Source organism: Phoca vitulina, unplaced genomic scaffold, assembly GCF_004348235.1.
Source record: "Phoca vitulina isolate PV1807 unplaced genomic scaffold, GSC_HSeal_1.0 scaffold9, whole genome shotgun sequence".
Lineage (NCBI taxonomy): Eukaryota > Metazoa > Chordata > Mammalia > Carnivora > Phocidae > Phoca > Phoca vitulina.
Window position 1 is genome coordinate 43,352,709 of NW_022589712.1, and position 18,737 is coordinate 43,371,445.

General features: G+C 39.5%; 1 protein-coding gene across 2 annotated transcripts in view; it reads left to right on the top strand.

Annotated features, from left to right (window-relative positions):
- Positions 1–2,096: 2,096 nt before the first annotated feature.
- CEP85L (centrosomal protein 85 like) overlaps positions 2,097–18,737 on the top strand; it is a 177,733-nt gene continuing 161,092 nt past the window's right edge. The window contains exon 1 of one of the 2 annotated variants that reach the window (XM_032407990.1): positions 2,097–2,245. In XM_032407990.1, the coding sequence (XP_032263881.1) occupies positions 2,164–2,245 (82 nt within the window). In that variant the 5' untranslated portion in view covers positions 2,097–2,163. Of the gene's footprint in view, positions 2,246–3,340; positions 3,779–18,737 lie in introns of those variants that run through there. The other variant, XM_032407992.1, reaches the window with a different exon arrangement.

Consider the following 18,737-nt stretch of genomic DNA (forward strand, 5'->3'; position numbering starts at 1 on the left):
TCTACAGGCTCAGTATGACCAGGTGGTGACCACAATAAGTTCCATTCACAAATATGTCAATCCTAAGCAGTTCCAGTAAACACTGATGGTACCTCTGAAGACTTAACTTTGTCTTTCATTTAAATTCCATCCCTCCCAGCCTTGCCTCCTACTCAAAGGACTGCTCCATGATTTAGTGGTTCATGTCTTACCTATATTCTCATTGGCGTTGCAACCCGACTTTGGAGCCAAAGGTACAGATGGGATTAATTTTCTGTATCTCTCAGGAATCATGGACTTGAGATGAGATATCCTCACCCTGTTGGCCTGGTTGCACCACAGATGAGGAAATTGAGGCACAGACAGGTTGAATAAACTCTACATCTTCTATTCACCTTTGTGTAGTGAATGTATCTGCTAGGAATCCAATTAAGATTTTTCAAATCCATTGTCAAGAGTTTCTTAGTTTCCTTTTTCATTGTTATAAATGATTATTTGGAATTACAACAACCCACAATAAATTCAGTAAGTTATCATTTTTATGATCTGGGAGAGGTTATATATCACGTCCCTTGTAACAACCTTGATACACCAAAATTATCTGTTCCTTGGAATTTTTTAGACTTCATCCACAAATCTGTCCCTCTCAAGTGGCAATTGTTCTTTGGGAGCTATTTCAATTGTTACTGGATGGTTTAATTTTTCTACTTTTCATTGGTTTTGATATTTTATATTTTTGTAAACATTAACCTCTCTTGAGGTTTCCTTATATTATGCACAAGATATTTTCTTCTAATTTTAAAATATCACTTTTATCCTTTGTTATATCACTCTTCAATTCTCTGGTTGTTGTTTGCCCAATATGATAAATTTATGTAAGAAAAATACATGTAGATAATTTAACTTAATCAGAGATTCGTATCCAAAGAATTTAAGATTTATAAATGCAACATTTATTTTTCATTTTTAATTGTTTTTTTTTGGAATGCAATATTTCAAATGAAGAGTTTAATATGGTTTGATATTAAATGTGGTGTTTTTGGTACTATTTTACTCTTTTATGATCTAGTTTATACTTTTAAAGAGTCCTGTCCCAAAACATTATGTAAATTTCACCTAAGCAACTGTATTAAAACACATACACACATACACACACAGAGAAACATACACAATCACTATTTTCATTACTTACTTTTGTTATCTCTGCTTAGAAGAACAATTACCGAAATACTTAAGTTCAGTAATAAATGTCTTTGCTTGTAAGATTCCTCTCATGGTTTTTTTATACTATCATAACAAAACAAAAATATGCCAATTTACAACATCAAGCTTGGTCATGGTTAGGTAGTTCTTAGGTTCTTAAGCCTTTGCTATGATAAATTTTAATCATTCTGAGAACTATGGATACTGGGTGTGGGGGGAATCTGAGTTCAGTATATATTCAGAATCTATATGAATAAAAAAATGGTTACAGTTTACTTCATATATATAGTACTCTCACTTAGTATTTATGTTATCTTAATTGCATTAGATCTGTATCCTTTCAAGTTTAATTAGTAGTAACACAACAATTTTTTTCTTTGGTGCCAACTGCCAGCTGCCAAAATAGAAACATGTTTTTAATATTTCCTTTTACCCTGTAATAGGTATTGAAATATTTTACATAGTCTCAGCTTCACATGTTCTTTTGAGTGTGTGTAGTATCATGCCCTTCACATTGGTAAAAAACATGTAGAAAATCTGAGCAAATGATTAAAAAAAAACAACACTGCTTAGAATTGAGTGGAAGTTGGCAGAGTTTTGGAATAACAAATAAATATAAACTCACAAAGGACCAAGATATATCTGTAATAATTCATACATTTCTTAGAACTGTATACAAAAAAGTTTGGTGTTTATAATAAATACTGTACCTAATATGAGACTATGGTAACTATAAATCATGAAAACAAGGATACTTTGATACAGCTGTATAGCTTCTGATAATTCTTTCTGGAATTTATTATTATTATTTTTTAGGTTTCTTTCTGAACCTCAACTGTTCAAGTTTCCTAAACTTGAATACCTAAACTATTCAAATGAGCTAATGCACATTTAAATCAGGAAAAGGAACCAATCACATTCTTTCATGTTTCTGTCACTTTCTATCCTCAGAAAAAGCTGACCCTTGGGCCAACTCTGCTCATGATTTGGAGAGATAAATGGAACTCTATGGGTGGGAGACTAAATGTAAAACTGCAATCAGATAAATTACAACACAGATGTGGTAAGTAATAGACTACACAACTAAATGTAATTTAACCTCTAAAAGCTTTAAGCAGTATTTCCCATCTCTAAAGTGTTTAAATAGAAATACAAGGCTTTTGTTAGCAAACTTCTAAAACAGGAAAAAGTATCACTGGACTCAGAAGTCTTGTTGAGGGTAGGGACTTGCTTTTTAGTTTATCTCTGATTCATGTGTCAGGTGTAGAACCCTCCTTCTACAGTGCTCCACCAATACTTATTAAATGAACTCTTTTCTAGAAATCTAAATGTTGGAAGGATCCTAATATTTCCAGTGAAAAGTAAGATTTAAGGAGACGATGCTGCTCCCTTTTGTCCTTCCTCAGGATACTTACTCTTGTACTCTGGGTTCAGGTGAAGAGTGGGAACTGACCAAATGCAGGAGAAACGTGAAGGTGCAGGGTGTAAGGAGGTACTCCCATTACACACTTTGGTGCCATTTTAAATCCTTCCTCTCTGGTTGCTTATCTGAATCACTGGGCTACTAGATTAAAATTTACGGCCCCTCCCTGAACCCTCTGGTCTTTTTCTTTTCTGCTTTTTCCTGTGCGCATTCTTGTATAGTAGCTATTTTGCTACCCGCTCCCGCGCCAATGAATTTGAGAATTCAGGAACACGACTTCTTTTCTGTCCCCCAAAGTGATCTATCAACGTTTCTGGAATGCAAGATGACTTTAATCCCAATCCCAAAGAAGACTGGGAGTCCCTCAATCCCTCCCGGGCTAGCCTTTTATCTCAAGCAGTCATGCTGCGGGCACCGGTCTTCCACGTCTCTTTCAGAGAGGTGCCCCGGAGGGCCTGAGGGATTACCCTAGGGAGGGCGGTACCGAAAGATACAGCCCCGGGGCCAAGTTCTTTTCATCGTCCCCTCTTCTCATCCGACTGCGCACAAGGATGCGGAGGGAGGGATGCAAATGGTGCATTGAGGCGACCCATCAGTCGCTGGCTGAGGAAAGCAGCGTAAGGGTACCCTGCGGGACCGGTCCGCAGTTCCCGCCCCGCGCCGCGCACGCATTATGTAAGCGCCCGAGGCCACGCCCCCGTCAGGTCCCGCCCCCACCCGGCCCCGACTCGGGCTCCGGCTCTGCCGGAGGAGGGGGCGGAGAGAAGCCGCAGCTGCAACTTCGCCTGGAGGCTCTGAGCCCAGCCTGGGCTCAGCCGGGGACCCAGCCGCCGTCACCGCGGAGCCGCTGCTTCCCCGGCCCGGGCCTCAGCCCAGCGGGTTGGGCCATGGCAGCCGCCGCCGGCGGCGCCGCGTCGAATCTGGCCCCTGCGCTCCCCGCCCGTCGCTGAGCAGCCGTTAACCAGACCGCCTGCTCGCCCTCCAGCTCTTGCCGCCGCGGCCCCAGGCTCCACACAAGTTTCCGCCGCCGAAGAAGCAGGAGGCGAAGGCGGGGGAGGACAGACGAGGGGAGTCGTGCGCCCCCGGCCCTCCCGCCCGCTATGTGGGGGCGCTTCCTGGCCCCGGAGGCCGGCGGCCGAGACAGCCCCGGCGGAGCCCGCAGTCTCCCGACGGGTAAGTAACGGGACAGTCCTCCGGCTGGCGTGGGGATCGCGGCCGACCAAGGCGCCTCGGGACCCCGGCGCCGCTCCTCTCCCTTCTCAGGCCTGGCTTCCCCCGGGCCGCCTCCCCGACGCCGCCGCGCGCACGCCCGCCCTGTTTCCTCCCGGCCCCGCGGGCTGACATCTGGCGGGCCGCGTCCCCGGCCCCGTCCGCCCCGCATCGCGCGGCTCGGCGTCCAGCCAGCTCCTCCTCGGGCTGCAGCCTCCGCGCCCCAACTTAAAGCTCGCCTGGGCCTCCTGCTGTTGCGCTTTGTTGTCCGACCTCCTCCCTTTCCCTCGTGGGGTGTGTGGCCAACGTGGATAACGGGGCTCACGGGGGACGTGAGCGAGAAGGTCGCTGCGACCGTGCTGCGGCGGCGGCTCGTGGCGTGCCTGGGAGGGCCGGGGTCCGCTGCGCCCACGCCCGCAGCTGCTGCTTGGGGCGTTTTGGGGCGGGAGGAGGTTGCTGGTGATGCGGTCTCCTCCGTAAGTGATCCCGGAGGGGACTTCAGCCCCTCAGTGAAACCTGGTCACCTCCCCGCAGCCCTCTCTGGCGTAAGGGGAGGACACGTCCTGCATGAGCCAATCGATCTTTGAGCAGTGGGGGTGTTAATGCGTTTGCTTCTCCCTGGCCCCTTCAAGGAAAATTTGGAGATTGCCGCGTTCAGTGTGTGAAGGGAGCGGTTTGTATCGGACGGACAGCCATTTCATGCCTGCATCTGCTTAGAAGTTGTGTAGGAGCCACGAAATTAGGATAACCCCCCCCACACCCCCAAGTCGGGATAAAAAAAAATAAGGCTTGGGTTGCCTGTGACAAGTTATTTGACACTGACGGTTCCTCCAGTCACTTTAATTGGATCTTGAACCCTTTTGAGAAGCTGGGAAGTTATATAGGCCTTTTATCCAGAAAAAATTGCCCTAAAGACAGACGCAAAATTTTTCCTACAATTTTAGGTGTTTCTAGAACTCCTAAGTAACCTTGTTCCACAAAATGTTTGAGTTCCACTTGTAACTGACATCTTCCTGTACATTCAAAGCTATTTGCAAAACGAAAAAAGTAGAAGCAGTATTTGGAAATGTGAATTTTTTTTCTGATAGTATTTTCTGCTGTTTGAAATATATCAGGCACAGTTGCTATTAAAATTTCAAATAATGCAATTTTGTGATAGTCTAGAAATTTGTGATGTGTTTTTTTAAGACATAATTTTACCAGTTATTGGGGATGTAATTGACAAGTAGAAATTGTATGTATATTTAAGGTGTACAACTTGATATTTTGATGTATATATGCATCATGAAATGATCTCCACAATCAAGCTAGTTAATATATCCATCACCTCATAGAGTTACAATATTTTTGTGAGTGGTAAGAACACTTAAGATCTACTCTCTTAGCAAATTTCAGTCATACAGTATTGTTAACTGTAGTCATCATACTGTACTTTTAGATGGAGACATATATAAATTTTAAAATCCAGAGTTAAATTTAAAATCATTCTCTTAAATTTGGTCCTGCAACACTTTTAGAAATAATGGAATTTAATGTAGGCATGAAGTTAGTAAAAATGTGAGTAGGAATTATTTTCTCTAAGATGTATACTACTTGTCCTAAGAAGGGGAGACCGCAGTTAAGAGGTTTCTGATGCTTACTGAGTATTTGGAAATCCTGCAATCAAAGTAACTTCAGTAAGTGAGAAGACACTTCATTATCCCTAGGGGTTGGATGGAGTGGTTTCAATTTATCTGTACATGTCAGAAGCCATCTGTAATATCTTTCTAACCTAACCTCTTCAAATAGATTTGTAATAATATGTTTGGAGGTATAATATCACCCAAGCGTTGTATCCATTTTTCTTCCATGAGGAAGAAAACATCATAGTGCTTAGAAGTTAAGTAACTGAAGGAAGGACTTTGAGGTTGTATTGCAGCCTCTAGACCTTAGCTGTGGCAAAGAACATAGTGGAAGGAGATACTTTATAAACAGTACCCAAGTTGAAGGAATTTGGACAGGATATCTTTACAAAGCATATATTTTATCTCAGCTTTTTTGACAGTGATAAACCATTGGTAAGTCAGGACATGACTTTCCAATAAATTTTTTTTTTCGGCTATATGCTGAGAGTAGATTACTTTTACAGTAATAATGATGTGGTTTTTGTTATGCTTCTTTATTTTCTTGAGCAAATAAGTTTTTTTTTTTTTTTTTAAAGATTTTATTTATTTGAGAGCGAGAGACAGCGATAGCAGGAGAGAGCACGAGCGGGGAGGAGATGGAAAAGCGGGATCTCCACTGAGCAGGGAGCCCAGTGCGGCCCGATCCCAGGACCCTGGGACCATAATCTGAGCCTAAGGCAGACGCTTAACCAGCTGAGCCACCCAGGCGCCCCATGAGCAAATAAGTATTTTAAATTATTTTTTAGTTAGTTTTATAAAGTTATACCATAGATGAAAAAATTAAGTGTAGTTTCTTCTACAAATGAGCAGATGGTGAAGGTCAAGTTAACGACCTCTGAGTTGATTTATGCAGGAATTTCTTTTCCTTTCTGAGAATTTGAAGAGAATTTATATTTTTGAAATGATGTCCAGTGTATCTTTTGACTAACTTGAATAATTTTAGAGCTTTTCTGAAAACAAGGGGCTGTCTTCTGATTGAATTTGTCAGCAATCATTTTGGTCCTGTGGGCCAATGGTAAGACCAGGGATAAGTAGATAGTTTCTGGTATTGAAATGAGTTTATTTCAATATGTGGGTTAATTCTAGGTATCCTAAAACTGATTTGTTTATACAAATATGCAACTAGACTAAAGAGAAAATGAAAGGTAATATAGAATCAGCTGAAAATACTGAAGGGAACTTTTTTATTTTTTAAATAATGACAGTAAAAACATAGTAGTAACAAGTGTGAGTTGGAAAATCCTGAACTTTTGACCTTTGCTTTAAGATTTAATTTTGTTTTGGTACCTATAGTTTTTCAGCTTTATAGAGTAACTGTTTATAAATGTAAATAAGATGAATATGTTCTTATATTTCCATACAAAGAAAAAACAAAAGCCCCCCCCCCGCCCCTCCTCTTTCTCTATTGGCAAGTATGGTTAGAAAGCTAATTTTAAATAGAACGAGTTGTATGTCTTTTATGTTTTTTTGGTTGAGTGCATTTGAGAATACCTTACTATTCAAAATGTATAATAATTTCAAAATTGGTTGAAGGATGGGTATATTTCCCTTAGGTTCTTTTTGTTTGTTTGTTTTGTTTTTTAGAGAGGGAGAAGAGAGGGAATCTTAAGTAGGCTTCACGCCCAGTGCAGAGCCTGACATTGTGGCTTGATCTCACATCCCTGAGATCATGACCTGAGCTGAAATCAAGAGTTGGGATGTTTAACCAACTGGGCCACCCAGGTGCCTCAATTTCCCTTAGGTTTTAAAAATCTAGTATGATACAGTAATATTTTGAGTATGTATATCTAGTTATACTGAACTTGATTCATTTTATAAATCATATTTTAAAAACATTAATATATTCGGGGTGCCTGGGTGGCTCAGTCGGTTAAGCGGCTGCCTTCAGCTCAGGTCATGATCCCAGGGTCCTGGGATCGAGTCCCGCATCGGGCTCCCTGCTCAGCAGAGAGCCCGCTTCTCCCTCTCCCTCTGCTTGCTGTTCCCCCGCTTGTGCTCTCTCTCTCTCGCTCTCTGATAAATAAATAAAATCTTTAAAATAAATAAATAAATAAAATAAAAACATTAATATATTCAACCCTTACAACATTTTGGGGTAGGATATGATAGTTTTAAAGTGTGCTAAAACATGATGTTATAGAAAACATAAGATCTGGAAGAAATGTCATTTGTTTAATGCCCTGAGCTTGAAATCTACCTCTTTCTAGTTGATGGTTTGCCATAGGTGATTAGTGATGTCATAATGATAGTGGTAGTAACTGGTATGATTACATCAGATACTAAGGTTTTCTGCTGTGGTTCTGAATTAGATGGATCTAAAAGTACTGTGGTAACAATGAAACATAACTCTTTCACCTAAACTCGGTTGGACATGTTCTATTATAATTGGCATTGGAAGTTGAGGGGTGGATCTCAACTTTAGTGATGACTTTTGTGAAATGAAGTTGATTAGTAATTGGAATTTGAATGAAGCTGGTTAATTAATCTGAGGCCAGGCAATAAATGGTAAGTTGACAACCACTATTGTCATGTTGTAAATATTTCTGTATGTTGAGAACAGAAAGATTTTACAGAGTCATGATTTTTTTCTGATTGGATGAAATGTTTGTATGGGTATTCTGAAGATATGTAGAGTCCTAGATAGTATTTTACTGAGTGATGGCTTAATTAGTGGGAACTAATGTATAAAATGCGCATTAAAAAATGAACAATGTCATCATCTAGATAACTTCCAAAGCTGCAATGAGATACTAATTATTATTACTACTTTAAGGGTATTCATATTTTACACCATCAAAGTAATATTTTGAAAAGTAGAATTTATCATATAAGATCTTTCATTTCAAGTGTGGGAATGGTCAACATAAAATGAACATCAAGTTGCTCCTCATACTAATATTTTACTTCCACTTTTTATTTTTGTTTAATTAAAAAAAATCCATTGTTATTACCTAGCATAGCAGTTGGCACATAATAAGTACTTGGTAAATGTTTGTGAGTCATTCTTTCAATAAATATTATGTAGTAAGCATTGTACTAGTCTCTAGGGATACATCACTGAACAAGAAAGATAAGGTCCCAGCTGTAAGGGAGCTTACATTCTAGTGAGGAGGAAGCTGTCTGTAAGTAAACTAACAACAAGAGAATTCACCTGGTAAGTACTATGAAAAAAAGGGAACTGGGTGAGGTGACCGAAGATGGGTAGAGCTACTTTGGATAGGCTGGTCAGGAAGGCCTTTCTGAGGAGGTAATACTGAGCTGAGGCCAGAATGATGAGAAGGAACCAGGCATGAGGGAGGAGTGTTCAGGTGGAGGGTACAGAAACAGCTCTACGGTAAAATGAGGAGTTTGAGGAATATCAAGAGCCAGTGAATTTGGAGCATAGAGAGCAGGGATGTGAGGATGCGAAGGAGGCCTGATAATATAAGGCATTGTAAGAAGTTTGGATTCTATTCTATATGGGGGGAAGTTAGCTATGAAAGGGGAGGAGAGGTGACTGGTCATTCATTCACCAAGTGTCTACTATGAGGCTGACACTGTTCTATGTATTGGGGAAACAAAGTAGACATTCTCTATCTTTGGTGTTTACAGATCACTCCTGGCTGTTTTGTGGGCAGAAGAAATTTTGGAGGGGTGTGGGAAAGAAGATCAGTAGGGAAGCCAGTTAATAGGTTACTGTAGTAATTAGGTGACAGATGATGGCTTTGATCATAGTGGTGAGATCAGATTTGGAGAGAAGAGAATGGGTTTGGAATATACTTGAGAAACCTGACAGGATTTACTGATGCTTTGGAGATGGAAAAGGAGGGAAAGAGGAATCAAAGATGATGTCTTAGTTTTGGCTTCAGTAATTATAGTCTATGGTAGTACCATTTCCTGAGGCAGGGAAGAGTGAGGAAGGCAAGTAGAATTGAGTTCTGTTTTGGCCTTGTGAAGTTTGAGATGCTTTTTAGAAGTTCAGGTACGATATTGAAGTCTGGAGCTCAGTGGGGAGATGCGAGAGGTGGAGGTATGAATTTCGAAAGGTATCTGAGTATAAATGGTGTTTAAAGGTGGTCACATGGAGAGAGTATAGAGAAGACAGCAGAGGATCAAGCTCTGGGACATTTCATGCTTTCTGTCAGGTAGAGGAAGAACGGAGGGAATAGCCAGTGAGTTTGGAGTAAAATCAGAGTGTGATGTTCTAGAAGAGAGAAGGCTGAAGGAAGGAGTTATCACTAAAGTCTTACAGTTCTAAGAGGCCATGTAAAATGAGTCAGAAGAGAATGGCCAGTTTAAGTGAGAGAGACTTAAAACTGGAGGGGATTAGAGATTCTCTAATCCACTCAACTCTTTGTTGCATAGAGATTAATATATAAGTCCTAAATAGAAGTTTGAATTGCTTTCTCCTTACTACTTCTCAAGCTAGGGTGACCCTAGGTTTGCCTGGGATGCTCAGTTTTAAAACTAGGGGAAGTATCTCCTGGGATGCCTTACATTGAACAGTGGCTGAGCCTTGACTTTGGCCAGGGCATCTGAAATGGTGTAAGTGTTCTTCTCATCAGGATAGATTTTTCTCAGTCAGGGAACCTAGACTTTGGTAATTAGTTTTATTTTATGCTTTGGCCTGAGAATCTGCCTCAAAATAGTGATTCTGCCTCTATTTTTATTTTCTTGTGTGATAAGTGGTCTTAAGACTTCATTACATAGTGCTAAATTAATTCAAATCATTGATAAGATTATAAATTAAAGAATGAGTTTAAGATCAGGAGCTTTGTTTTATGCCTTTTCTATATGGTAGATGTCTAGTAAATAAATACGGTTGCTTTATTGATGCTACTTTTCAGTACTAAAATTCAGAGTTAGAGATGAACTATAGTTTTCAGTTACCCTTCTGGAACAGAATGGGATGAAAGATTTGGACTACATTTCATGTAAAATTCAAAGTTTTCTACAAGATGGTTACATTGCTCTTGTAGGGGCAGACGTTGTGTGTTTATTGACCGTAAGAAATATATATTGCCTTGCCATGACGTTACAGAAGCTTTTTTGAAGCTTTCTCAGTAGTACTGAGCATTCCATCTCATTTGAGGAATAATGTACTGAAAAGTTTGACTAGGAATTAATTTCTTTAATTTTGGGGAGATATTTGTTAATTTTCTCAAAACTTTATTTTGAAATGTTTTAGAACTAAAGTTTTTTTTGTTTTTTTTTTTTGTTGTTTTTTTAAGTAGGCTCCATGCCCAGTGTGGAGCCCAGTGAGGGGCTTGAACTCACAACCCTGAGATCAAGACCTGAGCTGAGATCAAGAGTTGGACGCTTAACTGAGCCACCCAGGTGCCCCTAGAACTAAAGTTTTGTTTTAGTTTTGGCATTTAAATATGTGTGGCACTTGGGTTCCTAAGTATGAGTAAACAAAAGGCTAATTGAGAAATAATTAGCTTATTCAGCTTCCTTTGGAGGTTAATGGCTACATAAATGAAAGTAGCATTTATTAGCCCTAACTACTTATTTAGGAAAACTTATTTTGATTGGGATTTTTATTTTCTCCCAGGTGCTGTTGATCCTTCTAAGTTTTGGCATAATTTGCTTTGGATATTTTTTCTAGTGGTACTATGAAATAGTTATATTCAAAGACAAAGAGAGTCCTCTGGAATACCACTTGGTATGTGGTATTATTAAAAACGCCTAACCAACTGAGCCACCCAGATGCTCATTTGTAGTGGTTTTATTAAAAAACTCATTTTTACTAGTTTATAAACAGAACAGAGGCTTATAAGAGATTAAATGAAATGTGGCCCTCATTCCAAATGGCTACCAATGTGCTTTTTTTGAATGCAGCATTTCAAGTAACCAGAAGATAGGACTCCTCACCTTTTTACACATTGAAATCAACAGGCCTATAATTTTTTCATAGGAGGAGATAGACTTGTCTTTGTTGTTTGCTGCCTTAATGCTCTTGAGTTCCTTGTTTTATATAATGAGTACTTGGCAAATATTTATTGATTTGAATTCATACTTTTTCTGTGAAAGGCAAACCACTTATTTATCTGATCATTGTTCTTAATTGAGGTAATCTTAACCTCAACCTGAACCAATGAAAGTTCTTCCTTGTTATGATAGAATTGTAAATAAGGAAATTCAGAATCACATCTGAAGAATATAGTCTTATACCTTTTGTGGTAATGTGTGTAAAATTATTTAAAGTAGTTGATGAATGAACTTACCTATTTTTTTATGTTTAGAAAGCAAAGACTACTAGTTTTTGATTACTTAAAATTCAGTTTTAATTTACATTCCCACCAGCAGTTCCCTTTTCTCTACATTCTTGCCAATATTTGTTATTTCTTGGCTCTTTGATAATGGCCATTCTAACTGGTGTGAGGTGGTATCGCATTGTGGTTTTGATTTTCATTTTTCTGATGGTTAGTGATGTTGAGTACCTTTTCATGTACCTCTTGGCCATTTGTATGTCTTTTTTGGAAAAATACCTATTCAGATCCTCTGCCCATTTTAAAACCTGATTTTTTTTTTTTTTTTTGGCTGTTATATGAATTTCTTATATATGTTGGATATTAAATCCTTATCACAGGAGCATCTGGGTGGCTCAGTTGGTTAGGCGTCCAATTTTGATTTCAGCTCAGGATTCCATCTCAGGGTCTTGAATTCAAGTCTCATGTTGGGCTCTAAGGTGGGTGTGGAGCCTACTTAAAAAAAAAAACAACTTATCAGATATATGATTTGGAAATACTTTTTCACATTCCAAAGGTTGCCTTTTCATTCTGTTGATGGTTTCCTTTGCTGTGCAGAAGCTTTTTGATATAGTCCTGCTTGTTTATTTTTGCTTTTGTTGCCTTTGCTTTTGGTGGCAAATCCAAAAAAAAAATATTGCCAAGACTGATGTCAAAGAGCTTATCCTCTGTGTTTTCTTCTAGAAGTTTTATGGTCTCAGGCCTTATATGCAAGTTTTTAACTCATTTTGAGTTGATTTTTTGTGTATGGTATTAAGATAGGGGTCTTTTGCATGTGGCTGCCCAGTTTTCCCAACACCATTTATTGAAGAGACTATCCTTTTCCCATTGAGTATTCTTGGCTCCTTTATAGTAAATTAATACACCATATATGCATGGGTTTATTTCTGCACCCTTTATTCTGTTCCATTGATTTATGTGTTTGTTTTCATGCCTGGCACTTTCAAAAATTTTTATTTATTAAAGATTTATTTATTTGAGAGAGAGTGAGCATGAGTGGGAGAGGGAGAGGGAGAGAGATTCGAGGGACTCTGCTCTGAGTACAGAGCCCTATGCATAGGACCTGAGCCGCAACCAAGAGTTGGGGACACTTAACCAACTGTGCTACCCAGGTGCCCCTTTATGCCTGGCACTTTTAAAAATATATATCTTCGTGATTTTTCACCAAGATGGTGGAGGAGTAGGAGACCTTAGTTTCATCTGGTCCCAGGAATTCAGCTAGATAGCTATCAAGTCATTCTGAACACCTGTGAACTCAACCAGAGATCTAAGAAAAGAATAGCTGCAACTCTACAAATAGAAAAGTGACTACTTTCTGCAAGGTAGGAGGTGTGGAGAAGTGCGTCTGAGCTGATATATGGGAAGATAGACCCCAGGGGGAGGGAGCTTCTGTAAGCTGGCTACCGGAAAGTGATATAGCAGCAGAGTGCAAAATCAGAATGTTTAGAAAGAAGTCTGCTCTGGTGAGGGACATCCCTGCCTGAAAGATGCTCAGGTGGTGAAGCAGGGTAGAATCTTAGGTGAGACAGTGTGGTCTCAGGATCACCAGGGTTACAGGAAGATGGGGGGTGTCTGAATGTGGCAGAGTTCCCAGACATGAGAGTGGTGAAGTTGGCTGCTATCAGTGAGCCAGGAGTGGACTCTCAGTTCAGGGTTGCCATAAACTGAACTGTGGCCTGGTCTGGTGACTGCTGTCTGAGCAGGGGCCCAACAAGCGACAGAACTGGCAGAACTGACGAGACCCCCGGGAGGAGTGGCATGGGTGAGAGCTGCCGGAGTCAGCAGGGTTTGGAGACTCAAAGCAGGGTTGCCTGTCTGAGATAGAAATGCTTGGTCAGGGCGCCTGGGTGGCTCAGTCGTTAAGCGTCTGCCTTTGGCTCAGGTCATGATCCCGGGGTCCTGGGATCGAGCCCCACATCGGGCTCCCTGCTCGGCGGGAAGCCTGCTTCTCCCTCTTCCACTCCCCCTTCTTGTGTTCCTGCTCTTGCTATCTCTGTCTCTGTCAAATAAATAAATAAAATCTTTAAAAAAAAAAGTAAAAAAAAAAAGAAATGCTTGGTCACAGGCTGGGTGAGCATGGAGTGGGAACCGAGACCAGGGAGGACAGGAGTGATTGATTGCTTCTCCCTGAGGGTGCACTGAGGAATCCGGCCCAAGCTCTTGGCTCTTGGCTCTGGGGCTGGAGATTGAGAGGCCACCATTTCAATCTCATCCTCTAAAGTAGTACGGAAAGCTTTCAGGGAACAAAAGCCACATAGATCAATCCAGAGCAGATTACTTAGCCTTGCCCCCTGGCAAGGGCAGTGTCATTCTGCCTGGGGCAAAGACACTTGAGAATCTGCAGCAGGCCCCTCCCCCAGAAGATCAGCAAGAACATCCAGGCAAGACCAATTTTACCAATCATTGAGAATTGCAGAACTCAGCGCTAGGGGCATACAGCATATAGAATTCATGGTTTTTTCCCCACAATTCTTTAGTCTTTTAATTTAAAATTTTTTTCTCTTTCCTTTTCAACCAATTTCTTATTTTATCAGCTTTTAAAACTTTAATTTTCATTTTTACAGTTATATTCTAACCTTTCATTGTATTTAATGATTAAATAATGACTCATTAATATTTAATCTTTCTTTCTTTACAATTTTGGGATGCAGATTCTTCTAAAAGACCACAATACACCAAGAATCTAGTGTATGGCTCTGTTTTCTTCATGGGTCTGATAATATTCTCTCTCTCTTTCTTTTTCTTTTTTTTTTTCCTGTTAAAATCTTTTTTAAAATTTTCATCTTTACAGTTACAGTCTTTCAGTGTATTTACTTTATTTATGTAAGTTTTCTTTCTTTACAATTTTGAGATATAGTTTCTTGTAACAAACCGACCAAAATACAGTCAGGATATAGTGTATTGCTCTGTTCTTTTCACTTGTCTGTTTATATTCCTTCTCTTTTTTTCCTCTTTTTTCTCTTCTTTTAATTTTCATTTTTACAGTTACATTCTGTCCTTTAATTGTATTTAATTTTATTTTTTACATATATAAGTTTTTCTTTCTTTACAATTTTGGGATCTAGTTTTCTAACAAACAGACCAAAATACACACAGGATCCAGTGTATTGGTCTGTTCTGCCCACCTGTCTGATTATATTCTCTTTTTTAATTTTTATTTTATTTTTTTGGTTTCCTCTTACCTGATTTCTTTAGTGTATATTTCTCTGGGGTCGTTGCCATTTTAGTATTTTGTTCTCTCGTTCATCTGTTCTTCTCTGGACAGAATGACAAGATGGAAAAACTCACCTAAAAAAAGAGAAAAAGAGGCAGTACTGATTGCCAGGGACCTAATCAGTATGGATATAAGTAAGATGTCAAACTAGAGTTCAGAATAATGATTATAAAGATACTACCTGGGTTTGAGCAGAGAATCCTTTTCTGGAGAAATAAAAGAACTAAAATTGAAATAAGTTGAAATAAAAAAAGGCTATTAATGAGATGCAATAAAAAATGGAGGCTCTAACTACTAAGATAAATGAGGCAGAAGAGAGAATTGGTGATAATAAAAGACAAAATGATGGAGAATCAAGAAGCTGAGGAAAGAGAGATAAACAACTACTGGATCACGAGGGGAGAATTCGAGAAATAAGTGATACTGTAAAGTGAAACAATATTAGAATAATTGGGATCCCAGAAAAAGAGGAAAGAGAGAGAGGGGCAGAAGGTATATTGGAGCAAATTATAGTGGAGAACTTACCCTAATCTGGGGAAGGAAGCAGGCATAAAAGCCCAGGAGGCACAGAGAACCCTCCTCAAAATCAGTAAAAACAGGTCTGTACCCCGACATATAATAGTGAAACTTGTAAATCTCAGAGACAAAGAGGAAATCCTGAAAGCAACTTGGGACAAGAGGTCCATAAACCTACAAGGGTGGAAACATTAGACTTGCAGCGGACCTATCCACAGAGACCTGGCAGGCCAGAAAGAACTGGCATGATATATTCAGGGTACTAAATGAGAAAAATATGCAGCCAAGAATACTTTATCCAGCTAGGATGTCATTCAAAATAGAAGGAGTGATAAAAAGCTCCCAGGACAAACAGAAACTAAAAGAATTTGTGATCACCAAACTAGCCCTACAAGAAATAGTAAAAAGGATTCTTTAAGCAAAGAGAGAGCCCAAAAGTATATAGACCAGAAAGGAACAGAGAGAATCTACAGAAACGGTGACTTTACAGGTAATACAATGGCACTAAATTCATATCTTTCAATAATAACCCTGAATGTAAATGGGCTAAATGCCCCAATCAAAAGACACAGGGTATCAGATTGAATAAAAAAGCAAGACCCATTGATATGCTGTCTGCAGGAGACTCATTTTAGACCCAAAGACGCCTCCAGATTTAAAGTGAGGGGGTAAAAAACCATATATCATGCTAGTGGACATGAAAAGAAAGCTGGTGTGGCAATCCTTATACAAATTAGATTTTAAGGCTGTAATAAGAGATGAGGAAGGACACTATATCATAATTAAAGGGTCTATCCAACAAGAAGATCTAACAGTTGTAAATATTTATACCCCTAACATGGGAGCAGCCAGTTATATAAACCAATTAATAATAAAACTAAAGAAACACATCGATAATAATACAATAATAGTAGGGAACTTTAACACTCCAGTCACTGCAATGGACAGATCATCTAAGCAGAGGATCAACAAGGAAACAAGAGCTTTGAATGACACACTGGACCAGGTGGACTTTACAGATACATTTAGAACACTCCATCCTAAAGCAATAGAACACACATTCTTGTCGAGTGCACATGGAAAATTCTCCAGAATAGATCACACACTGGGTCACAAATCAGGTTTCAACTGGTACCAAAAAATTGGGATCATTCCGTGCATATTTTCAGACCACAATGCTTTGAAACCTGGAACTCAATCAGAAGAGGAAATTTGGAAAGAACTCAAATACATGGAGGCTATAAAGACCATCTTATTAAAGAATGAATTGGTCAACCAGGAAATAAAAGAAGAATTTAAGAAATTCATGGAAACAAATGAAAATGAAAGCACAACACTTCAAAACGTTTGGGATGCAGCAAAGGTGGTCCTAAGAGGAAAGTATATAGCAATACAAGCCTTTCTCAAGAAACAAAAAAGGCCTTAAATACAAAACCTAACCTTACACCTAAAGGAGCTGGAGTAAGAACAGCAAATAAAGCCTAACCCAGCAGGAGAAGAGAAATAATAAAGATTAGAGCAAAAATCAATGAAATAGAAACCAAAAGAAGAGTAGAACAGATCAACGAAACTAGGAGCTGGTTCTTTGAAAGAATTAATAAGATTGATAAACCTCGGGCCAGACTTCTCAAAAAGAAAAGAGAAAGGACCCAAATAAATAAAATCATGAATGAAAGAGGAGAGATCACAACCAACACCGAAGAAATACAGTTATAAGAACATATTATGAGCAACTCTGCCAACAAATTAGGCAATCTGGAAGAAATGGATGCATTCCTAGAGATGTATAAACTACCAAAACTGAAACAGGAAGAAATAGAAAACCTGAACAGACCCATAACTAGCAAGGAAATTGAAGCATTAATCAAAAATCTCCCAACAAACAAGAGCCCAGGGCCAGATGGCTTCCCAGGCGAATTCTACCAAACACTTAAGGAAGAATTAATACCTATTCTTCTGAAGCTGTTTCCAAAAAATAGAAATGGAAGGAAAGCTTCCAGACTCTATGAGGCCAGCATTACCTTGATCCCAAAACCAGACAAAGACCCCACCAAAAAGGAGAATTACAGACCAATATCCCTGATGAACATGGATGCCAAAATTCTCACCAAGACACTAGCCAGTAGACTCCATTTAAAGGATTATTCACCAGGACCAAGTGGGATTTATTCCTGGACTGCAAGGGCGATTCAACATCTGCAAATCAATCAGTGTGATACACTACATAAATAAAAGAAAGGATAAGAACCATATGATCCTCTCAATAGATGCAGAAAGACCATTTCATAAGGTACAGCATTCTTCCTTCATTAAAACTTTTCACAGTGTAGGGATGGAGGGAACATACCTCAATTTGGTAAAAGCCATATATGAAAAGTCCACAGCAAATATCACTCTCAATGGGGAAAAAACTGGGAGCTTTTCCCCTAAGGTGAGGAGCACAGCAGGGATGTCCACAATCACCACTGCTGTTCAACACAGTACTAGAATTTCTAGCCTCAGCAGTCAGACAAAAAAAAAAAAAAAGCATCTGAATTGGCAAAGAAGAAGTCAAACTCTCACTCTTTGCAGATGACATGATACTCTATGTGGAAAACCCAAAAGATTCCACCCGAAAATTCCAAAGCTTATACAGGAGTTCAGCAAAGTGGCAGGATATAAAATCAGTGCACAGAAATCAGTTGCATTTCTATACACTAACAATGAGACAGTAGAAGGAGAAATTAAAGAGTCATCCCATTTACAATTGCACGCAAAACCATAAGATACCTAGGAATAAGCCTAACCAAAGAGGCAAAGGATCTGTACTCAGAGAGAGAACTTTACAACACTCATGAAAGAAATGGAGGAAGACACAAAGAGATGGAAAAACATTCCATGCCCATGGTATGAAAGCACAAATATTGTTAAATGTCTATGCTACCTAGAGCAGTCTATATATTTAATGCAAACCCTGTCAGAATACCATCAACTTTTTTCACAGAGCTGGAACAAACAATCCTAAAATTTGTGTGGAACCAGAAAAGACCCCGAATAGCCAAAGGAATGGTGAAAAAGAAAACCAATGTTGGTGGCGTCACAATGCTGGACTTGAAACTCTATTACAAAGCTGTAATCATCAGGACAGTATGGTACTGGCACAAAACAGACACATAGATCAATGGAACAGAATAGAGAACCTAGAAATGGACCCTCAACTCTGGTCAACTAATCTTCAACAAAGCAGGAAAGAATGTCCAATGGAAAAAAGACAGTCTCTTCAACAAATGGTGTTGGGAAAATTGGACAGTCGCATGCAG